At 41.8% G+C, this 25,396-nt stretch overlaps 1 protein-coding gene across 7 annotated transcripts in view; it reads right to left on the bottom strand.

Annotated features, from left to right (window-relative positions):
* ARHGEF26 (Rho guanine nucleotide exchange factor 26) overlaps positions 1–25,181 on the bottom strand; it is a 116,782-nt gene extending 91,601 nt beyond the window's left edge. The window contains exons 1-4 of one of the 7 annotated variants that reach the window (XR_006103020.1): positions 24,288–24,579; positions 19,949–21,047; positions 13,810–13,849; positions 9,070–9,215 (exon numbers count right to left, since the gene is read on the bottom strand). Coding sequence is in view for 5 of the 7 variants with exons in the window: in XM_042459440.1 (XP_042315374.1) it covers positions 9,070–9,215; positions 13,810–13,849; positions 19,949–21,047; positions 22,349–22,407 (1,344 nt within the window). In the remaining 2 variants the exon portion in view is untranslated. Of the gene's footprint in view, positions 1–9,069; positions 9,216–13,809; positions 13,850–19,948; positions 21,048–22,348; positions 22,483–24,287; positions 24,580–25,069 lie in introns of those variants that run through there. The other 6 variants (XM_042459441.1, XM_042459444.1, XM_042459442.1 and 3 more) reach the window with 6 other exon arrangements.
* Between the last annotated feature and the right edge of the window lie 215 nt (positions 25,182–25,396).

The raw sequence follows: 25,396 nt of genomic DNA, 5'->3' as shown, positions 1-25,396 counted from the left end.
CAATAATTCATTAAGTTTTTAATAGGCTTGGTTGAAATTAACAACAATTGTTTCTAGCTTTAGCATAGAACCGTTGCAAACAACAAAGTTATTGCAATACAATAAAACATATAGTACTGTAAGATCAAACATATCCACCTACAGTATGCACAGTATATTAAAACATGACCAAGATTCTGCATCACAGGCTGCAATGCATAACTTTATGATGATGGAGCCATGACATGCACCACGTTAGCAAATTGAAATGATGTACAGTGGGACACCATGCAATCGGGCTCCCATTGCACAGCATGGCACTGTGAAAAGCAGGAGCATTCTTCCAGGCACAGGACTTTCCACTGCCCCCCATTCCAGATTAAACTTGATCTGTGGTTCTGTTGGGGGCCATTGTCCCCTCTCATTGTGCTGACAATATACAAGAACAGCTTGTCCTGCAATGTGCCATACTGCTGCATATCTCAACCATTGTGAAATATTGCTTTTCACTCATTAAACTGTCCCGATGGCACAGTTATGGCAGCATTCCCCTCCTGGAAATACAACTGTGGCTCAACACCACAGTTCTAAACTGTACCATTTGTTAAGCTGGTTCAAAACATAAATTCTCAACAGGATAATATCCCACATCTTAAAACAATAAAGAATAAACAAAAACATCATCCAGTTATCTAATAGAAATAGAAATGTTTATTGATTAGCCCTTAGGCCATTTCAAAATAACACAAAATAACGCTAAAACAGGTAAAACACACAGAGTGAAATTTTCGTGTCAGTGTGGTCTGTCACAAAAAAAAGAAAAAGAAAAAGAAAGAAATGGAAAAAGAGAAAGAAAAGAAAAAAAGGCTTAAACTTTGACTAAGTGGCAAACCTTGCCATTTAGAATGTGAAAAAAAAATTATTCTTGTCTGATAATATCATCGATTTGTCCTGATCTGTTCTTCCTTGAAGTTGTTCTAAAAAGGCTGCAGAAGTCTTTCCTGCTTACTCAAAAATATAGGACACCAAAATATTACATGTGCCAATTCCTCAACATACTTTTGGAAATCCCATTATAGTGGTCTTCTAATTCAGCAAGAGGTAATACGCTGAGATGAGCCTTCATTAAGATCTTTCTATAATCAAAGGATGCATTGGCACTGCAGAATGCCATTTCACACCACTGAAAACCCAAAATTGCAGAATTGTATAGCACTGAGCCATGACAGTTAAGTGGTGTCAAATTGTTTTATTTTTGCAGTGCAGACAAAACAAATGATGGTAATATCAGTAGAATAGGAAGGTCAGAAGAATGGGGCAATTCATTTAGAGTTTCACTATCTTATGGTACATAGTGGAGATTACCACACTAGGGTAAAAGCGTTCCCCAATGCATTCTCATGGGCGCGAGCCTGGAGCGTGATGAGAACCAGAACGCTAGTTTACCGCACGGCGGAACGCTGCCATCTCCACCGGGCGTTCCAAATGTGTTCCCAATGTGTTCCAGGGAGGCCATTTCTGGGAACGGTTTCAAAACCGTTCCCAGAAATGGCCTCCCTGGAACACCTTGGGAACACATTTGGAACGCCCTGGGGCGACGGCGGCATTCTGCCGTGCGGTAAACTAGCGTTCTGGTTCTCATCACGCTCCAGGCTCGCGCCCGTGAGAACGCATTGGGGAACGCTTTTACCCTAGTGCGGTAATATCCAGTGTTTTAACCTGCCATGCTCCTCTTTCTCCTTTTCATAATTCTAGTGTCTGATCCAGTTTGGACCAAGTAAGAAAAGTCAGATACTATTTTAAAAATCTGTAGTTGTTGTACCTTCAAGTCGTTTCCAGTGTATGGTAACCCTAAGATGAACCTATCATGGGGTTTTCTGGGTAACTTTTTCAAGGTCACCCCAATGGGTTTCAATGCCCAAGTGGGAACTGAAGCTTTATCACCATCCTGATCTACAACTCAAGCATAAATTTTAGTTTTCAAAAAAGAGGGGGGGGACATATCCTGGAAACTGATGATATATAGTATGGCTTTAATGTGTCAAAAGCATATGTTTATTTATAGCCGCAGCTTAAAAAGCTAGTATGATCCCAGGCTGCATTAATAGGAATATAGTGCCTAGATTCATGCAAGTAATAGTACCACTCTATTCTGCTTTGGTGAGACCTCACCTGGAATACTGTGTCCAGTATTGGGCACTAAAATTCAAGAAGGATATTGACCAATTGGAACGTGTCCAGAAAAGGGTGACCAAAATGGTGGAGAGTCTGGAAACCATGCCCTATGAGGAGCAACTTAGGGAAGGGAAGTTTAGCCTGTGGAAGAGAAGGTTAAGAGGTAACATGATTGCCATGTTTAAATATTTGAAGGGATGTCACATTGAGGATGAAGCAAGCTTGTTTTTTGCTACTTCAGAGACTAGGACTTGGAGCAATGGATTCAAACTATAAGAAAAGAGCTTCCACCTAAACATTAGGAAGACCATGTTCCAATGTTTGATACTTGGGCTATGCTGTTAGACTCTGGTGGAGTCTCCTTCTTTCAAGTTTTTTAAACAGAGGCTGGATGACCATCTGTTGGGAGTGCTTTAATTGTGGGTTCCGGCATGGCAGGGGGTTGAACTGGATGGCCCTTGTGTTCTCTTCTATATCTAAGGTTCTATGATTCTATTTTGGATCTCTCCTTTTCCCCAAGACTTGGACTCAACAACATGGACTCACAACTCACAACTTGGACTCACTACAAAACCAGATACAACTAAAAGGACAATTTTTTAAAATAACATTAATACAACATTTATATTAAATATTAATAGTGCATTACAGTGAGCCCTTGGTAACCGCTGGGGTTGGATTCCAGGACCCCTTATGGATACAAAAGTCCATGGATGCCCACCTCTCATTAAATACAATGGCACAGTAAAATATGTCCCTTGTATTAAATGGTAAAATCAAGGTTTGCTTTTTGGAATTTATTTATTTTTCAAATGTGTTCAAGCCATGGATGGTTGAATTTGTGGATGGTTGAATCCATGGACACAGAGGGATAACTGTAATAATACCCTGGCTTTAGGTGAACCTATCACATGGTTTTCTTGGAAATATTCGTTCGAGAGGGTTTGCCTTCCTCTGAGGCTGAAAGAGAATGATGTCCAAGGTCACCCAGCGAGTTTCCATGGTGGAGTGAGGATTTGAAGCCTGGTCTCCAGAATCATAGTCAAACCACACCATGCTGACCTTCCTCAGTATACAGTCATCCCTCCATATTTGCAGATTTGATATTTGCGGATTTGATTATTTACTGATTTCATTAATATGTTCTCTCTAGGACTGTCTAGGTCCTCCAGTGAAACTCTGTGGTCAACTTTAACTAAAAGTTGCACTGAAAGACCATTTGTAGCTACTCCAGTGCCATTCTATGGTCAGTGTATGTTGGACATTGACCACAGAGTTGCACTGGAGGACCTAGAGATTCCTAGAGTGGTGTCCTCTCAGGTAAAAACAGTGTTTTTGTTATTTGCGGTTTTTACATATTCATGGGGGTCTTGTTCCCCTAACCCTAGTGAATTTGGGGGGACAACTGTAATAGCAAATCTATGTCCTGCACCTATCATATGGTTTTCTTGGAAATATTTGTCCGAGGGGGTTTGGCTTCCTCTGAGGCTGAGAGATTGGGGCTCCTCTAGTAATAACTGGGCAAGTTATTGATGGATACAAAGGAAATAGAGAGGGCACGCTTAAGCTATCCCAAGCTTTGTCCAGGAGATCCTTCAAATGGGTTTGTTTCCATGTCTATTAGCCTTGATGGGAAAAACTAAAGGTACACAATATGCATGTCAAAAGACATACACCTGTCTAAAATAACATTCACGTTTACATCATTTTAAAAACCAAAGCCTTAGAGCATCTTGATACTCCACTCTGTTTAATGGCCAAACAGCTTTCATCCAGGATTTAAACTTGGATGAATATGATCATCTGTAAGTTGTCATTAAGACATGGTTGGATGAAGTATAGGAGCTTTTTCAGTGGTGCCATCTAAGCTCTGTAAATCTGTTCCATAGAACCCTAGTCTCACTTCCTCGTTCATAACTTTCCAGAACAGGACAAAACTTTCCAGTTCAGGAGGATTTTCATATGCAATTTTCTGTTTCCAATCTCCCTGTTGTTGTTTTTTTGTTTTGTTTTTTTAAAAATTAAATGCTGTTGTGTTTTTCTTTCTCTTCCCCAGTTACTGCTGCTCTTTTCAGATTGGCGTTTACTGAAAAAATGACCTAAATGGCACCCCAGTACTAGGACTGGTGGGTTAAGATGTTTTCTTTTTTTTCTTTTTTACAAGAAGAATAAGAAGGCATATTAATTTTTCAGAATTTCATGTGGGAAATGTTTAGAGCCAAGAAAATTATGTCTTCTTTATAGCAAGAAAAACACATCATCCCCAAAGTACTCTCTCCAAAGTTCAGTAAATGGTTTAGGGGTGTTGGTTTAGACTTTAACAGCTTAAATTTAAATACCTCCTAACTTATGGCTCTGTCAATAAAAACCATATTCAATATCCCCAGGGAGATTAGGTCAACAACCAGGAAGTAACAGAGCTTTTTTAGTTGTGGTTCCATAGCTTGGGAATGAGCTTCATACAGAGCAAAGATAAGTAACTTTCACGAGTCATCCTTCCCTACAGCTTGTTTTATAACATATCTTGAGATGTGTATGTGTTACTAAGAAATTATAAATTTGGGAGCAAAAATAAAACTGTGAACTTCTAAGATCACTGAACATCTATACATGCCTACTCAAAATAAAGTTCCACAGCATCTCCACTGAGCTAACTCCCAGGTAAATGACCATAGGATTGCAGCTTAAATCGTAGAAACATGCATTTGAATTCTATTCCTTATCTCACTCACATGAATCATTTTCATTTAAATTACGGAAAAAAATGTAATTTCAGCTTCACATTTACAATGTAAACATCACAAACAGTTTTCACCACCCCAGCTGGTCTAATGAGAGCCTTCATGCTCAATCTAAGTTTTTCTCATCATTATAGCTAAGATCATTTCCCCTTCACTTCCTTGTGTGCTTACAGCTCAAGTAATCTGTCATATGCGTATTATCTTCCCATTCCTACATACTGAATGGGACACCACAGCATTTACTTCCTCAATAAAAGCCACAGAACTGTAAACAAAGAGCCTTTTAAAAAACAAAACAAAACCCTTACTAATTGTATTACATCTCAGAGGGCCTCAGAATTGTTCTCAAAAGACTTTCTGTTCCCATCTTTTTTTTAATAATGGAGGCAATTAAGTAGAGATAAGCAAACAACAAGATAAAATATCTTACATGAAAGCAACAGCAACATGGAAAAAACATAAAAAATGTATTAACAGGAATGTAACCATCCCACACACATTGCACCAAAACTGTATATATGCTATACAATTATAACAAAGACACAAATATAGAGAGTATGGCCCTAAGGGATTTTTCCTTGTTTGCCCTTCTGAAAAGGCATACTCCAACAACAGGAAGGAATAGAGTCCTGGGCTCTTTGATACTACACAATTATAGCACTATAATTCTACTTTAATTGACATGGTTCGATCTGGTGCAATAACAGGACTTGTAGTTTGGTGAGTCACTAGAGGTCTCAGGGAGAGATTTCCAAGAACTGCAAATAGCAAATCCAGGATTCCATAGGATGGAACCATGTCATTTAAAGTGGAATCATAGTGCAATAATTGTGTGATATAATGGGTCCCAAGCTTTCTCCCCCCCAAAAAACCTAAAGCCCCTATCCCACCCCTGGATTCCTTAATATGTGCAAGGGCTAACAATACACTACAACAGGGAAAATGAACTGGAAAAATGTTTCACATATAGAAGTACACTTGCAGTTGTGAGGATCTGCTACATATAAGCTTGGATGTCATATTTTCAGTACTGTATCATAGTTTATATCAGTGCTTCTCAATTATTTTCTGTCATGCCCCCCCCCCCCCCCCGGAAGAAGAAAACATTTCACACACCCCGCGCAACTGTAAATAGTATCATTTGTCTATAAAATTGTTATAAGTACACCTCTCCATAACAGAGTCTCGCACCCCCCTTTACGGAGCCTCGCGCCCCCCCTGGGGGGCCCACCCCACTATTTGAGAAAGGCTGGTTTATATGAATGAATAAATGAAAGAATGAACAACAGCTTGTTTTTATCATTCATTCACACTATAAATAAACTGTTCAAAACAAGAGCTGCCCTTCCACCATTACTTTTAATTGAGAACAGATAAAACAATCCATAAGGCTTGTATTAACTATCAATACTTAGTGTTTTGAAAATGGTACATGGTTTGGTTCAATCACTGATCTAGTAATGCTGAGACTGGTGATCAGATAGGAAGAGGTTGATGATATATAGATTTTTCTGACAATTCTGCCCAGTCTCAAATCGATGGAACAGGATAGGAATCATCTACATGAAACTGGCAATCATGCTACTATGGTTACAAACCAGATTAAATGTTAGTGGTTCAAAACCATTTGAATTATTTTTTTATGGCTGCTTACCAGCCTCCTTGATACTGACAACCCATGCCCAGCCCTCTGCAATACACACCACAGGAGAAGATCAGAAATATCCATGGCTGCTTTCAAAGTCTGAACTAATCAAAACATGAGTAATCTTTTTTTATCAAAATAACGAAAGATCAAATTAGTTTCTGACAGATCATGGAAAAATTTCTCTTTTTTTACTATCACTCCCAGAATCCCCTAGTAGACTAAATCAGAATAATCAGACTAAAATATAATTTGGCATTAAATCAAAACTAGGCTGCCTACCTTCAATTAAACTTTTCTGTGCGATTTACAATACAAAAACCAAATAATTAAACATAAGCATTCTAAAAATACCAGAGAAGATATTTTGCTTCAACAAATAAGGCCGCCAACTTACTGGGCTGGCCTTACTGTCACTGGAGGGCAAGCTGCAAGCCGGTGCATCCATCCCCCAGCTGGCCATGTCCAAAGGGGTACTGTGCCAGAGTTGCAGGGCCGTGATTTGCTGGCGGGGTGGTGTGAGGGCAGTACGTCCAGCTCTGACATCAAGACTACAACTAATGACATGCATCAGGGCTGGAGGTGCTCCCCATTGGACAGTGGCTGGAGAAAAGGGCCCAAGGGATTGGCCAGAAGATCAGAAGCAGCCGGAGCTTCCAGGCTTCCTGGGCTTCCATTGGCTGTTGGGCCTATTTAAGGCTACATGGCACCGGAGGTCGGTGCCATTCCAGAGTGGCTCTCCCCACCCACTCTCCCTCAGTTCAGGGGTATGGCTGTGCTGTCACAATTTTATGGGGCCAGTAGCATAAATCTTGGAACTGGTGGGCATTGTCTTGTGATGCCGCAGAACACCATTCAGGAGTTCATCATGGACCCGGGAATGCTGGGTGCGTGTGGTGTTGCCATTGTGGGGGCAATGCCGGATCAGTATCCCCGGTGACAAGGGTTAGAGATTTAAACAAGGGATAAACCAGTTACCTGAGTTGTGAATGGGCAATTAACCAGTTACCCCTTTGTCATCCCAAGGTTTGGCTGTGACCAAGCAAATCGGTCATCGATCAATTTAGGGATTGGTTGATGCCAGATCCAGACCTCATGTGCTTTTATTAATCTGTCTTAATAAAGTTGTGGCCTTTTCCTCCAGCTTAGTGTGTGGTGTCTTTATTTGCAGCACCTCCCCTCCATGGCAACACATTTTAAGTACTGCTTAGACCAGGGGTCGGCAACCTACAGCCCGCGGGCCGCATGCGGCCCACCGAGGCCTAGGGATCGGCCCCAGCCCGGCCCTGCCGCAGATTGCTGCGGGGGCCTGTGGCCTCCGGCACAGGCACGCAGGGGGCTCCGGTGCCAGCATGCGGGGCCTCTGGCGCAGGGCAAGGAGGAGCAAGTGGGGGCAAGGGGGAGCAAGGGGGGGCAATTGTCTATAGAAGCCTCAGAAACATGCATTTATATTAACAGTTTTTTTAAAAATCAGCATTTTTTTGCGTGTCCTCCAATTTTTAATTAAAAAAAATGTCCTCCATTTTCAATTTTTGTCCTACATTTGTCCTAGTTTATTTATTTAATTTTTTTAAAAAATATTTAATTTTTTTTTTTGGCTTCGGCCCCCCGAGTTGCCTGAGGGACAGCAACCCGGCCCCCGGGTCAAAAAGGCTGCCTACCCCTGGCTTAGACTATATTAGTACCTCCCTGATGAATTCCTCCTTGGCTTCCACATTAAATTCTACAAAGGAAGGCATGACGATCAAGAAGGTTATCTTGTCTACTGCCACCAGTCTCAACTCCAATGGTGAAGCTACACAGAGATAAATCTTAGAACAAGATCTTAGTGTAAAGGCAGATGGATGTGGAAGAAGGCATTCCTTCTGGTACCTGAGTCCCAGGCTACTTGGAGCTTTAAGAATAATCATCAGCACTACATGTGTACATATGTATGCATTCACTCAGACTCAAACACACTACAAGCCATGATTTGCACAAAGAGAGTGTTTTGCCTGCATTGGCATATTTTGAGTCCAAAATATACTTCCTGTAGTATAGTGTTAATATAAATAAATTCTTTGCTCATCCTCCCCATTTTCATGGTGCATATTTTCATTAACTCTTTCCATATGGCTGTTTTATTTCAGATGTTCTGAGGTCTCCCTTTCACTCCAATAAAATCCCAAAGGCAAATGGTTCCTTAATTATTAGTACAGTTGACTTGTGTGCCTTGTTTGCCTAAAAGCTATGAGTCAAACTATGAGATTTGAAGGATCTCTTCAACCTCTGGGAATAAGATTTCAATATATTTAAGAAAAATGAAAATGTTGTGAGCAAATAAATTAATTTAAAAAAAACAACTATGAGTCAAACAAATGTTCCTCTTAACTGCATGCACATAACACTTCACTTTGGGAGGTAGTTTGAGGGCCAAGGAAAGGCTATAAAATCTCAAGTTGAAAAGGACCCTAACAGATAAAGGGACTTGCTTACAGGCACTGCTGCACTCCAACTTGGATTTGGGCTGTGTAACACCATGACACTTACTGCAGACAACTGACTCCATGTTGATCTCAGAGGTTTATATTCAATAATGATCTTCTCATTTGACTTATGTTCTTTCAATTCTAACTCTTCATCAGAATCTATATCCAGAGCTTTTTCCTTGTAGTTCTGATATAACACAGCATTTTCTGAAACAACACAAAAAGAAAATTGGTTTCAGAAGAGTTTCTAAATAACATAATTATGCTTCTCACTCTCAAACTCTGCAGACAAAGATAGAGTGTTGTTCAAGACAGACAATGGGCTAGCATACTACGTATTACAGTAACAATAGATCACTGTACCACCAAAAAAGATGCCTTCCACCCCAATTCAATAACAGCTTGTGTTCTTTGTTAAGGGAAAACCAAAACCAGTTTTATTCTCTCTCAGTCTGTGCTTACTAGAATATTGGGGTGAAAGACATCTGACTTCACTAGTTAATATGAAAGGTTATGTGCTGTCCCAGCAAGCACATAATTAAGCTTCTTCAGATTATGACAAGTTTCTAGCTCTTATGACTGCAAAATTAGGGTTGAATGGGCAGTGCCTGGTAAATCTCAGGAGGATTCCAAGAGCACAGACTTGTATTACACACAGCCACAGGGCATTCTATCTCCCAGGTGGAAATATGATAAATTATACACAATTGTTTGTGTCTTCTTTGAGTTTCTTAATTTGTACTGGCTGCTATATTCAGCTTTCCTCGACTTTTTGAATATAGAGTGAGTACAAATTTTCTTAATGAAAAAAAAAATAGTGATCCAGAATAACCTGACAAGCTACAAAAGCACAACATTGCAGAAGGAGCATAGTTACTACAAAGGTCTAAGGCCCAAGTATCCAACATTCCCCACCAGAAAATCCAAGATCAGAAGTTTAAAAAATCTCCATATTTTTGCACTGGACTAAATGATTAAGCAAAATTAACACATATTAATTTAACATAGGCCCACTGATTTTGACTGCAAATTCAAAGCAGTTTTAATTTTATTTTAAAAAATATTTTAAATATGTTCTCATTCTCTATTAGAGAACAATGATATTTAGGAGATAATGTTGCAGGAGCACTTGGCTTGGAAAATGCCTTGACAAATAAGGCATTCCTCTGCCCTGAACCATGGAAGCCACTGTCAAGCCCTCTCAACTCCCACCACTACCAATAATGCAATGTGCGCAAAGAATCCCTGCTCCCTCCCCAGGACTTCTCCAGCTCTGCAGTATGCAAATGGATGCATATATTGATCAGCTTCTTCTAATGAAGTGAACAGGGAACACCACACAATTCCATGCATGGCTGACCACTGCTTCACCAAAAGCTTGTTTGGTGAAACTGTCCACGATTTCCAAGCTCTCCACCAAACCATAAGAGCAGTGGGTAGAAGACAGAACTGGCCAGAGTGGCAGACTAAACCCAAGTTCAAATGGCAGCCAATAGCCATTACGCCCATTGACTAGTCATGGCCCGATCACATTCTCTCAGTCACAGCACTGCAGCGAGGACAAAATTGGATGACGGAAGAACCATGTACATGGATAACAATAATACAGTCAAAAGGATGAATTGATAGGGTTCAGATTTTTGCTGATGAGTAGGCAGAAGAGGCCCATCATGCTAATGAGAAAGAAATAAATTATTCCAGCTCTAAGAATAATGTAACTCTCTCTCCTTCCTTCCACTATTTTCACAGTATAGAAGATTATCTTGATTTACTTCCATGGATCACTTCCATGTCTGTTTTTTTTCTACCTCTACCTATACTTAAGCTTAAGAAGAGAGATAAGGGATGCACCAGCGAGCACTACAAAGGGCAACCAACAATAATAATAATAATAATAATAATAATAATAATAATAATAATAATAAATTTTATTTATATACCGCTTTTCCAAAAGATCAAAGTGGTTTACATAGAGTTTAAAACCAATTATAAAACACATCATAAAATAGATAAAACCAAGAGCACTAAATACAATATACAAATCTAAAAACAATCATTCAATCAATCAATCAATAGGGTGAGGTAGAGAGTCAATGGGATCGGAGTACACGACTTCATTTTCCAGGGGGGGAAGGCTTGACAGAAGAGGAAGGTTTTAAGCCTCTTTTTAAATGTTTCCAGGGGGTGATAATAATAATTATAATAATAAATTTTATTTATATACCGCTTTTCCATAGATCAAAGCAGTTTACAGACCATATAAAAACCATTAAAACATCTCATAAAAATAGATAAAATCCACTAATACAAATTATACAAAATCTGAACACAATCATTCAATAGGGTAAGGCAGAGAATCGATGGGAATGGGAATACACAGCTTCATTTTACAGGGGGGAAGGCCTGACAGAAGAGGAAGGTTTTGAGCTCTTTTTAAATGTTACCAGGGAGACTAGATCTTCCCCTCCAAGAACAGATCTCTCTCACCACTCATCAGGGGAAGATCTGAAAAATCCTCCAACCTTTCAAATGGACCTTTGGATTGAAGCCTAAACATGTTTTATTACTTATTTGCCTTTCCATAAAATCATGTGCCAGGCAATTTATAGCCCAAAACAAAAAAATATCCAATAAAGCCATGTGTTTAAGCACTGAAACAAACATTTTTAAAAATCATAACCGAAAACTCCCTTACTGACCTATAGGAAAATTAAAATTTCAGTACATAACAATTTTCTTTGTTAATTTTCTACATACTTCTTAAAATCAAGAATGTAATGATAGCTTCTTATATTACAGAAGTCAGCACGGCTTGCAAGGAACTTTTATTGCAAATGCCTGTTGTGGTCTTAGACCCTTACCACTAATGTACTGCTCTGCTCATGGAAACAACCCTTTGTATCAGTGACTGCCATAGCTAAACAAGTCAAGGAAACTAACCAAGAGTGCCTTAGGTTAGACTACTGCCAAATTTAAAAAAGAAAATTCCTTTGAATCTATGGTTTGATTCCAGATGGTGGTTGCAAAATGACTCAATATGGCAAAATATATTCCCACCATGCTTTGTGATGTAGCTTATCAGCTACAAGCAGCAAGTTGTTATACATTGCTTGTCACTTCTGTTTCAACCTGTAGTTTGTTTACTATTGTCAGTATGCAAGTACAATTAGTGCTCTGGCTTATTTCTCTGCAACAAGTCAGACAAAGAATTCAGGGTTTGTTTTAAGGATTTATTTATTTATTTATTTTGGTCTGGCTTTTCGCAAGGGAAGCACTAGCAGCTGTATTTGTGTTCAGACCAAATGAAAAAAGACATGTATTTGTACATGTTTTATGTGAGCCAGTGTGGCATAATGGTTTGAGCATTGGACTTTGACTCTGAAGACCAGGGTTCAAATCCCAGTTCAGCCATGAAAACCCACTGGCTGTCTTTGGACAAACAGCACTCTCTCAGAGGATGGCAATGGTAAACCTCCTCTGAAGAAACTTGCCAAGAAAACCCTGAGATAGGCTTGCCTTATGATTGTCATAGGTCAGAAACAACTTGAAGGCAAACAATACACACAACATGCATGTTCTGTGTAGTCATTGTTTCTCCTCTATTAATTTTCTTTGCTGAGTGGGGACAAAACTTGAATATTATCTGCTCAGTAGGCACTCATGCATTCCTTTTAATTTCTTATGTCAGAGCTCAGTTGTTAACACCCTTTACAACTTGAGCTTAAAGTCTATAAACTGTAGGAAAATATGTACTGTATGTAAATATATAATGTTGGTAACACCACATCACTTAAGGACTGTGCCAAGCAACTACAGTAAATGTTTTGGCAACCCAACAAGGAATTAACAAATATAATACACCATGCAAACTCTGCATGTACATCATAGTTACAAGAACATGATGTAGTTTCAGACTAAGAGAAATTAAGCTTTTAAAGAAGAAACTAAATCAAAATTGGCATTAAGAAGTGGCCAAAAGGAAATGTAAGGTTGTGAGAGTAGTAAAGTACAGTACAGCAAAGACAAAGGAGTGGTGTTTTTTTTTTAATGTTTCTGAAAGAGAAAAAAGTACTCATAAAGTTTTTTTGGCAGGACAGTCTAATTGGTAAACAATAAACAAAATATTGCTTGGAAAATTCATCATCAAAGGAGTATGGAAACATAGTGATTACAAACAGATCGTCTTGATGGACTGGAGAGCAGATACAAAACAAAGGAGATACAAAGCAGAGGAGGGGGAAGGGAGTGAATAGAAAGATAATGCACTATAGCCAAGACTGATAACTTTCAATAGACATAAAGAACCAAACAGCTATGCTATCTGTCAAGAGAAACAACAGTAACTGGGAGGGGGGGGGGAACCAGCAACACAAAATCACTCTGCATTTCTGAAATAATTTACTGTATTTTGCAAACAGCATTTTAACACTCATAGTCTTCTTATATCAAGGCGGGGGGGGGGGGGGAATCTGTGAGCCTTCAGGCGTTGCTGAACACAACTCCAAGTATGCCTGACCACTGGTTAGGGTGACTAAAAATAGTGGGAAATGAAATCAGACAGCTTGAGGGCCACAGCTTCCCTAGCCTCCGGGTTTCCCCTACCTACTAGTAGTCTGGTTCAGTCCCCAAAAATGAATATTTATACCTAAATAATTATACACAAAGAAATCCATTTAGTTATGTCCTACTACAAACCTTTGTTTGCAAAGTACATCTTATTTGTTTCTTTCTGTGTCTTTTCTGCAGCTATCACATCAAATTGCCCAAAAGCCCTAAAGAAACAACCTGAAACCATTCTTACCTTCTCCATCAAAGGTCCCTTGTCCTTTCAGCATTTTCTTCTAAGATGAAGAGAAAGGGTGGAAAACTAGTGAATATAAGACTATGTATCAAATACCATAAGAAAAAGAAATGTCACATTCTGTGCTACAAACAAACGTGAATAAATATTTTGCCATTAGCAAGACATGCTTGTAACCGCTACCACAAAATATTTGTAACTGGAAAAGCTGAGAGTACTTCAGATCCCACCAAAATTACCACAAAAAGATGCACACATGAACTTGCTGCCTCTATTAAAATTAATAGAATAGAAATCAGCAAATGGAGGAGTTCCACATGCATATCAGTTGCATCACATGGTACATTTGGGTTGTGGATAATTTGTACTTCTGAATAGAATAAATTCTTTTAAAGGAAAAAGACAAATGGTTCATTTTTGTAGTATTCATAAATATGCAAGTGATTTCATTAATCTATTATAATTTTTAAAAGTCCACAGCATTTGTATGAAACAGACATGCTTTGATTCTAGCTTCTATAGAACAGCTTCCCGTTCTATAAAACAGCATTAATTTCTAAACTGTGTACTGGGGACTCCTTCACAAGAGACAATTTATTCAAATGAGTGTACAGTAGTATAACAAACAAGCCATGAAAAATCACACATATACTTACTTTATGTCACGGACATGTGTTTGAATACAGCAGTAATAATTATGGTTAGTCCTGGAGTGCTTCACTACACAATTTTAAGTCATCCTGTTGATTTTTAATCCAGTATGTTTTAAAGTACCCCTAGCCTAGAGGATGAGACCCAGCATGGTGTATTGGTTTGAGCATTAGACTATGGCTCTGGAGACCAAGGTTCAAATTCCTACTCATCCATGGAAGCCCATTGGGTGGCTTTGGATAAGTCACCATGAACTTTATCGCAGTGGTCCTGGAACGGGCCTGTAGCATTCCAAAAGGGAACGTTCTGGGAATGCTTGGCAGTGGGGAACAGATTTTACCGCACAGAGGTAATGCTGCTGCCACTGCTGATTGTCCCCATCCTGTTCCGGATGCGTTCCCGAAAATCGCCCCCTCTGGGACGCATCTGGAATGGGATGAGGATGCTCGGTGGTGGCAGCAGTGTTCCCGCTGTGCGGTAAAATCTGTTCCCCACCAACAAGCATCCCCAGAATGTTCCCTTTTGGAACGCTACAGCCCCGTTCCAGGACCACTACAATAAACTTCCATCTCTCAGCCTCAGAGGAAGGCAAAGCTAAAGCCCCCCTGAACAAATCTTGCCAAGAAAACCTCACGGTTCATCTTAGAGTCACCATAAGCCAGAAACAACCTGAACACACACAGCAACAAAAACAACAAGCCTAGAGTGTAGGTTACAAATAAAATGAATCACAGCTATGAGAAATTCAAACAATCAAACGGTTAAGTCCTCCTCTGAAGTGTCTTATTACATCATTATTTAGGCAATATAATTAAAGACTGAAATCTTCCATTTATTTGGAAATAATTTAAAATAAATGCCATTAATTTATTAATCAGCTGTGTGATCATACTGTAAATCTATTGCATGAAACTTAAACTTGGCATTAATATAAGTACTATACTTTTAGCAATGACAATACTGTACTGTACAAGAAAAATCTTGGTTATGCATCTCAACTTTCAAATATGTTTATTTAAACTTTCCTTATTGAGCTTACAAGGGAGGCAGCTAGATGCAGAAGGAATGTTTAGGTTAGGTAGAGATGCTTTCACAATAAATTACATCGTTTGTGGACCTGAAAGGTCTGTGGGAACAGCAAAGGGGAATCTGATAGTTAGAACAATGCTAATTCTGTAAATGCCATTAAGTAAAAAGTAAGGAACCAGAAGCAGCTTCTCCTGTGCCATTTTTGTACACTTGTCTATAGGATGGGGTTGGAAGGCCAGAAATGTTTATCTGTGCATATCTATAGCCAAAAATTAGCAACTCCAGATATCCTTATCAGTACATACTCTGGGATCAGCATGTGGTACATACTTTTCACAAAATGTTGATGCAAAAGGAATCTTTCTGTCCATGGCAGAAAGAATGGAAGGTACCTGCATCCTACTTCTCATACTTGCAGCTCAGCACACACAACCCCCTGAAGTTAGGTTGATTTTAGAAAGATGGTTTAGAGTATGTCCATGTATTTATCGATCTGGTTCAAAGCTGGTAGTATGGTTCACAGTGAGCAATAACTGAACAAAAGTAATATTGATAATACTCCCACAAAGGTCTTCTGTTTGTAATAGAACATATAATGTGCAAAGACTAGATGTGAATTTCAAGCCTCAAGCGCTTACAGGAAACTATATTTATTTATTTTCAAAATTTATATCACACCATTCTCCTGCAGTGTGATTCATGCAAAAAGAATCTTTCTGTCCATTTTAGTATAAATGACTAGAGATGAGCTATATAAATAAAAGTCTTAATTTTGCTTGACCCACTCACCATGGCAGGAAGTCAGACAGGCCTTGGCACACAATAACCTGGAAGTATAAAGGAAGGGAGAAGGATAGCAAAGTCTCCCCAGCCTCAGTGTTTGGCTGAACAAATGTCTAGTGTTTGTCTTGGCTCTGTACCCTGACAGACTGAAGGGTGAAGGTGCATGGGTTTGTCTGTACATCTGACTGGCATTCCAAGCACAAGCTGCCAGTTAAGCACAGAGACAGAGCAAGCCAACACACACTGTATCTTCTCTCCAGGTCCAAGCTAGGGACAAGAAGAGATATATAGCTTGCCATTGTTCCCAAGAGGAGTTTTAAGTGCTGACAAACAGAAAGCCAAAACAATCTTCTGTCCCTGCCCCATCCCTAGCTTGGTTCAGTATTGGGTAGAACTTGCCCTTCCCTTTCCAGCTCTGAGCAGATGGAGAAAGCCCTACTAAGTTTTCTTTGGTGCTTTCTGCACCGCCATTTGGGACGTCCTCCGGACGTCCCATTTTAAAAAAGGGGCGTCTCTTACAGACGCCCCTGGGCCTAGTACGGACTCCGTCCGTACAAGATGGCGCCGGCCCTTCTACATGGCCGGCGCCATCTTTGCGTATCGGACGCTGAGCGTCCGTACGCGTCGCGCCGCTTGTGACGTAGCGAGCGCGCCCCTGGCGCCTCGCTACGTCACAAACGCGACGGAAAAAGAAGCTCCATTTTGGAGCTTCTTTTTCGGTCCGTGCGGGAGTCGGGCCATGTGAAGGCTCCGGCTCCCCCGCGGACCTACTGGCGGCGGTCTGTACCCCGCCGTAGTCTTACACTAGATTTCAAAGACACGTTTTGGGTACAAGACCTCTGGAAAAGGAAATTGTGTAGGACACTAATCAATCAGCAAAAGTTTGACAATCCGTGTGTGTGTGTGTGTAACATCTCCCCATGACAGTCTGAAGATGGCTTCCTATCTCACATCATAGTTTGAATAGCAAATGTATAGTTAAAAGAACACTATGGCCTGTTCCAGACTGCCAAAATAAAGCTGCTTTGGGTCTCTTTGGAGGCATGCTATTTAAATGATGCATGGGTCCTAAGAGTCCGGAGGTCGCGCCAAAGCCAGACTCCATTCCTAAGCACTGGAGGGCAGCTTTGGTGCAGCTTCTGGATTCTTAGGGTGCATGCATCATTTAAACAGCCTGCCTCCGAAGAGACCCCAAGCAGCTTTATTTTGGCAGTCTGGAACAGGCCTGAGATAAGGAATCTTCTTGGGTGAGCAGTTAACACTAATTAGCCTGTTTTACCTTTAATGAACACCTGGCCTCTCACCCTTCTGATTCTTGGGTGTTTTCTAGCTGTTCTGAATACTTTCCACCAAACACATGAGTCAGTGTAATTCAGGGAGAGGCACAAGCTGTACAAATAGGGTTGCCATACTGGGGGACCTCAAAACTGGGAAAAAATGTAGGACAAGGCTTAAAATGTAGGACATTTTTTTAAAAAATTCCCTGGCCAGGAAATTAACCAAAAAAAAGGTCCTACATTTTTAAACCTTCTCCAAGGCCTCACTGGGCCTGGGAGACAGCCTCTCCCAAGCCCCAGCAAGGCCTTGGAGGACTCTAGGGCCCCGCTGGGGCCTGGGAGACTCTGTAGGCAAGAGGTGCACCATGTTAAGAACTGCATTAAGCACACTTAGGCTGCTGCACACTGCTTTCACTCTCATCACTCCATCCTATGGAATCCTGGGATTTGTAGTTTGTTGTGGTGCCAGGGCTGGGCTTTGAAATCTCAGGCATAAGAGAGGCAAAAGGCTTGGGCTGCATCTACACTGGAAAAATCATCTGGTTTGAGACCACTTTAACTGCCTTGGCTGAATGCTATGGAATTCTGGGAATGGTGGTCTGTTCCAGCACCACAGCAGAATGGCAGTTAAACCCCTGGAAAGCTATCTGACCAAGGTGACCAATGCCCTCACCCCAAAATGTAGGGCACCCAAGCAAAAAAATGTAGGACATGGCCAAAAATAAAAGCTAAAAACACCCATGTAATTATAAATCCATGCTTCTTAGCCATGATCCAAATGGAGGACATGTCCTGGAAATGGAGGAGGATGCCTGGTCACCTTGTCTCTGGTCCAAAATACACTGTAGAAATAAAACAATGCTGGGCTGAAATGCCCAGAGTTCCTCACCAAAGCTGCATCCACACTGAGGAAATAATCCAGTTTGAGAGTGACTTAACTGTCCTGGGTTAGTGCTGGGGAATGCTGGGAATTGTAGTACACTGTGGCCCCAGAGCTATCTCTGACAGAGAGTCCCATAACTCTCCAAACTTAGTTGAACTGCAGTGCCCAGAATTCCTCCCCAGGTGCATCCACACTGAGGAAATGGTCCAGTTTGAGACTGCTCAGTGCTGGGGAATCCTGGGAATTGTAGTTTATTGTGGCACCAGAGCTCTCTGACAGAGAAGGCCAAATGCCTCAGACACCAGAATTCCAGAGCATTGAGCTTTGGCAGTTAAAGGGGTCTCAAAGTGCAGAGAGGGGGGGGAGAGAGAAAAGCCTGGGAGTGTGAATGAGCTTGGCTGTGGGGCTGCTCCGAGAGGAGGAGGAGGAGGAGGCGGAGGGAGGGAGGGAGCCAAGGGAAGTGCCAGGACCATCCGGAGCAGCCTCCTCTCTTCCACCGCTCTGCCCTCAGGCAACGCCTCCTCTGTGGACTATTCAGCCTCCTTTTGTCAAAAGAGCTCTGGTGCCACAAGAAACTACACTTCCCAGAATCCTATAGCACTGAGCCATGGATGTTTAAGGGGGGGAGTCAAACTATTTCTGCAGCCTTTTGCTATCCCAAAGCCCTTCCTATTTACAAGCAAGGCAAAAGCTCTTCCTTCCAAGCCATTGAAAACCAACCCAAGCGGAGGGCTGATTGCTTCTTTCCCATTGGTCAGCTTCGGGATAAATTTGCACATTACAATTAAAGGTGTTTAGGGCCTCAAAAACGATACTGTGATAAAGAATTACAAGAATACTGACGCGGTTTACATTTAAAAGATGAGGCAATTAAACTCCCAGACAACATGAACGATTTATGGCCTTTTTTTTCTTTTCTCACTGTAACCTGGAAAGTAAGGCTTCCTGAGGGTATATATACCAAGTGGGCTCACTTGGTATATAATAGCTCTGAGTGGCAGATGTTTTAAAGAGCTGCTCTCTAGGCTACGCCAGTGCGCCAGGTGGGGAGAGTGGCGCACAGCCGCGCGCAGGACGACGGGGAGGAGGCAGGGGAAGCCCGAACCAGGGGCTAGGGGCCAAACCGTACCGGGACCGGGAGGGGGCCCCCAAAAGCGGGTTGGTCACGGGGGCCACCGGGTTATGGCATCCCTATGTACAAATAGCTTTGTATCTGTATTTGTTCCAATCATCACTGTCCTATCATTAGCTGTCCTTCATAACTGCATGTCTGCAGTCATGCATCTTTTCATTATACCTGACATTATTTACCACAACAAGCATAATACAGATTATAGTATGAACTATCACTTAGCTTAAAAGGTGGTTTTTAGCAAGTTGCTATCTTTGACTGTTTCTGAGACTATTCTGAACTCCTTGCAAAGTGAGTAGATTACAAAGGCAGCTTAAAAATATATATTTTTTAAAAATCCAAATTACAAATCATTAACAAATTAAGATGAATCTGTTTACATACCTTTATTCTTCCTAAACTGGAGAATTTCTCCTTGTCTTCTACAACTGCCTTCAGCACTGGCTGAGACATCCTGTTTTTCATTTTAAAGTTGGCAGTACTATCAAAATCAACTCCACTCACAACAGCTCGCCGGTATGAAGTGGACCGCAAACTACGTCTCAGCATCCCTGGGCTTTCCACATCACCTTCTGTCTCTTCATCTCCACCAGCTACCAAAGGCACACCAAGGGCCTCCACCATACTACGGACCTTCAGAACCCTTTTGCTCGGTTCCACATTTTGATTATTGGCTTTGCTGGTTATTTTTATTTCAGAAGCTAAACTCTTAGGGATGATCTGCTGCTTCCCCACTTTTAAAGCAACAGGACTATTTGTACTCAGCACAACAGGTGGTGTTTCTATGATCTCATTCTGATTTGATGGTATTCTTTGGAGAGGCAGATGCTGTTGTTCCAAGGGAGCAGGTAGGCAGGCAGATGTCTTCTCTGAGTTTTTAGAAAGTTGGCTAGGTTGTAACACTAATGCAGCCATTGTGTTGTTATTTGGTGAATACATGACTTCTGTAAGTGACAATCCAAGACTTGATGTAAAAGCAGTTTCAGTCTGTTCTGGAGTCTGTGCTGTTTGATTGCAAACCCTCCCTCGGTTAACCAGCTTACTGCCTGCTGAACCATTGGCTGTAAAAGGTATAGACTTATTTGAAACCATTTTCAATGCTTGAGGTGATTGCTCACAATGCCTTGGGGAGAAAGTTTTACATTCTGGAAATTGAACCTTGCCATTTGGCACAGAGCCAAGGCTGCAGCCAAAAGGTAGAGGACTCCTTTGAATGGGTGTACTGTCCGGAGAAGTAATTATTGTTTCAGCAGGCTGAGTTAAAGTGAACGTGTCTCTATCTTCTACAGGAAAATCTGTGAAGAGGACTCCAGTGGAACTCTGGTAGGACTGGGGCCTAGGCTTGTTCTTTGTATGCAAATGGACTTGGTGAGCAGACCTTCTCCTCCACAACGGTGCGATGTTGTTATTGGAAAAATCCACTTCATTTTTACCATCCATACCAAGAGCTAAAGTCAACTGAACATCAGGAGTGCAGTCTGTCCTTTTAAACAAGAAAAGAGCAATAAAGCGAATAAGTCTGGATCAATGTTAAAGGATGGTTTCTAATGGGGAAAGGCAGCACACTGGTGGTGATCCACCATTTCCAAAAACCCTGTGGCTAGGATAACAGGGATGATATGGCAAAACTCAGCAGATCCTTCTCAATCCTGGGCCCTCTCATGTTACAAAGATGTTTGGAATCTGAATCCAAAGCTTCTCCACAATACCTTAATTGGGAGCCTATCCTTGGCAGGAACACTACTAGCATTAAATCTATGCCCATGAAACTCTTCAGAAAACTAACAGGACCTTTGGAGTAGATGTCCCTCGTCTGTCCTATTCTAACATCACTAGTCAGCAGATCTAGTGCTTTATGACTACATTGTTATATGTATTACTGCAAAGGCAATATGGAAAAAAATAGCTAAACTGAATCTTTTAAAGGAAGTTGTGTGTTTAATCCAGAAGAATAGGTGTTTTTCTTATCCCATATGCACATACATTAATGGTTAAACAACAAAGCAGAGCAAAAGCTGTCTTTTTAAGTAAAGGGACTACTGAATTGTAACCTAGAATGTTTGCCAAGAATAATTTTGCAAAAGTGGTTGTTGCCATGGTGGCTTTCAGTAAAGATGTAAAGCAGGTAAAGTAGTAGTTTTTATTGGAACAGCTTGTATTGGTGGGAAAGCATATTATGTACATTTTTTTCCAATCAGAATATGAAGATTCCTTTAGATTTCCCGCAGTAATAAATTCACTAAGAGAATTTTATAAGGTTTGAAAGGCATAGTGAGACTAGAGTAGTGATACCATCTACTACAGGATCCCGCCTTCTTGCAATCCTCCTATGGCCTAATGCATCATTGGGAAGGGGTCCACCTAAGGAAAAATTTGGAACTGAGCCCATGATGCAAAATGAATCTAGCACTCAGAGTACCTCTACCACCAATGCATACTTCAGCTTTTTAAAGGATCATTCAAAATTTGCTCATGGCAAATCCAATACACACAAAGTATACTAATGATTCTGGGAACATAAGAAGGAGAAAGAACTTTTTTAAAAAAAATGGAGCTGTGGTCCAGAGATATACTGTTCAGCTGTGCTTTTAACCAATATGACTTTTTAAAGAACTCTTTGAGAAACAGAGCACTGTGCCTTATCATAAATAATTAATTTCCATAACTCCTCTCAATTTCAAAACAAAAATATTTTCCCATACTGTAAAAAGATGCATTAGAACAGCACAAGATCCGTATCCTTACTCTTGAGTGGAAAATGGCTTTGATTCTCTATCAACTCACCAATGAACCGGAGCACCAGAAGTCAATAGTATTAACTTCTGAGTCGACATGCAGACCATTGCACTGTTCACTGGAGCCTGAGCAAGGTCAAAGCCATCTTATCCCGTACAATCCCTTATAGTACAAAGTCTGAACAGGAGAGTCCTGCGTCACAGTAAAGACTGAGATTTGTTACAGCATGAGCTTTAATAAACTGGCCCACTTCATCTGACACCTTCACACTTAAAACATTTATCAGAGCCCAGGCAAAAATTCTCTGATGCATCTAATTAACTAAGCTGTTCTTTTCAAGCAGGTAACCACAACAGCCTGCACTGAGTCAATGCTTTTTGCTCCAATGCACTAAGGGGGCAATCCTGTGCATGTTCATTTAGAAATAAAGGTATAGCCATGCTAGTCTGTAGAATCAGTATGTAGAGAGTTCCAGAACATCTTTGAGACTAACTGAAAGAAGTTGGCAGCATGAGTTTTCGTAGACTTACATCTACTTCTTCAGTATGCTCCAAATGCATCTGAGGAAGAAGATTTAAGTTTACAAAAGCACATGCTGCCAGCTTCTTTTTTTCAGTTCGTCTCAAAGAAGCTATGCAGTGGTCCCCAAACTGTGCTCTTTAAGGGATTTTGGCCTTCACCTCCCAGAATCCCAGACTACTGGCTAATATGGCTGAAGTCCAAAATCTCTTAAAGGGCACAGTTTGGTGGCCACTGCGCTACAAGATCTCCCTACATACTACTTAGAAATAAGTCCACTGAACCCTCATGCAGTCAGGAATAAGCTCTTTTAAATATGTTGGGACATGCACAGAATTTGAGTGTTGCAGTGGCTCAGCAGTTAAGTCGCTCTGACCGTGGCAAGGTTGGCAGTTTGAGACCCAAGCACCATATGATGGAGTTAAATCCCGTCATTAGTCCCAGCTTCTGCCAATGTAGTTGTCTGAAAGCATGTAAAGGTGCAAATGGATCATGACCATGGAGTCACTTTCGACAACACTGGTTCTTCAGCTTAGTAACAGATACGAGCACCACCCCCTACAGTCAGAGACAACTAGACAACCTTGTCAAAGGGGAAAACCATTACCTTTATCATTAGACAGCATGGTGTAGTGGTTTAAGTGAGGGACTATGACTCTGGAGTTCAAATTCCTTCTCAGCCATTGAAATCCATTGGGTGACCTTCAACAAGTCATACTTGCACAGCCTCAGAGGAAAGCAACAACAAACCCACTCTGAACAAAGCTTGACCAGAAAACCCCCCTAACAGATTCACCTTAGGAATGCCATAAGTCCACAATGATGTGAAGGCACACAACAACAACAACACCAAAACTACCATAAATAAGACCTTACTCCTCACAGTCCTTTAGAGGACGGAGTGTTTCAGTTTTTTCTTCTAATTCTTTGTGATTGCATATGCTTTCTTCCCAGCAGGATTCTTTTCAATGGTGTTTCCACGCCCTCCTCTGTGTTGTTATCAGGTGATGCCTTAGAGATTAAATTTGTTGTTGTTGTTGTTGTTGTTATTCTTGTGTGCCTTCAAGTCCTTTCCGACTTCTGGTGACCCTAAAACCAGGCTGTGTATGTAGGTTTTCTTGGCAGATTTCTTCAGAAGGGGTTTGCCATTGCCCATCCTCTAAGGCTGAGAGAAGGTGACTTGCCTAAAGTCACCCAGGGAGTTTCCATGGCTGAGCCAGTCTCCAGAGTCAGAGTCCAATACCTCAGCCACTACACCCCGCTCCAGTCCTCCTAGCTCTGAAGTAGCTAACTCCACTTTGTGTCCTCCTCCTGACACCAGCCCCAGTGTTCCCCTTAGAATTATGAAATGTATTTTATTATGTATAAAGAGCCCTAGATTTGCCTTTCTCCTGCCTTGTTGTGGTCTACTCCCCACAGCTTTCCTCCTCAGACTCCCTTTGAGTGGGAAGAGTTGAGGAAAGTTTACCCAACAACGTCTTCTCTTCCCTTTTCTTCCGAAGTGACTTTGTCAGCAGGAGCTGCTGGCGGCAAACCTTTTCCAGGAGAGAAAAGCAGAGAAGAAAGACTTCCAGTGAGAGTCCATGGTCCCCAGGCGCCCTCCTTTTCCAGGACCTGTCCTACATTTTGAGCTTCTTGTCCAAGAGGCATTCCCAAAGGTCCTCCATTCTGAGCACAACTAAGAAGCTGGCGCTTAGCTTTCTTTCTAGGAGAGTTTTTAGCTTTGATTTGGACATGTCCTCCCTTTTTCTTGAAGGTCCTCCATTTTGCGATTCCCAAAGGTCCTCCTTTGAGGTTGGGACACCTGAGGGAGAACCAGGAACCGGGTGTCCTCGCTGCCAAGGAGGACAAGGCACCGCAAAATGGGGGACATCGAAGAATGGGGCCGAACAAAGGCTCCAAACACTCATATCCATGTAAACCCATGCTCCAAAAGGAGGACCTCTGGGAATCCCTCCTGGGCAGAAGGCTGAATTGGAGGACAGGTCCTGGAAAAGGAGGACGCCTGGCACACACAGAAATGCAAACCCATGTTCAAAAAGGAGGACCTTTGGGGTTTCCTCCTGGGCAGAAGGCTGGGGTGGAGGACATGCCCTGGAAAAGGAGGACGCCTGGCCAGCCTGGCCTAAAAACACTCTCAGAAATGTAAAGCCATGCTCTGGGCAGAAGGCTGGAATGGAGGACGCGTCCGGGGAAAGGAGGTCGGCCCGCCCCTTCCCGAGGGCCCCCAAGGCAGCCTCTCCCGCTCACCTCATGGCCCTGGCCCTGGCCCCGGGGGCGCCGGACCTCCCCACCTGCTGCTGCTGCTGCTGCTGCAGCCCAGACTCCCGCAGCTCCCGCTGGGCTCGGCCTCGCTAGTCTGCCTGGCTCTGAGCCGGGAGCCGGCTGTCCCTCCCTTCCCGGCCCTGGCACCGCCTTCCCCCCAAACCAGGCCCCCTTCTCCTCCGCCCAGGAGGCCAGAGGAGAGGCTGCCTCCAGGGGCCTGAGGCGCCCTCCTTTGCCAGCCCTGCCTTCTGCCCAAATCTCCCCCATTTGGAGTAAGAAGCATGGATTTCGATATAGACCTAGCCGTGATGG

The sequence above is a fragment of the Sceloporus undulatus genome, chromosome 3 (assembly GCF_019175285.1).
Source record: "Sceloporus undulatus isolate JIND9_A2432 ecotype Alabama chromosome 3, SceUnd_v1.1, whole genome shotgun sequence".
Classification (NCBI taxonomy): Eukaryota; Metazoa; Chordata; class Lepidosauria; order Squamata; family Phrynosomatidae; genus Sceloporus; species Sceloporus undulatus.
The sequence above is the reverse complement of the archived record's forward strand: the minus strand, read 5'-3'. Positions and strand labels throughout refer to the sequence as shown.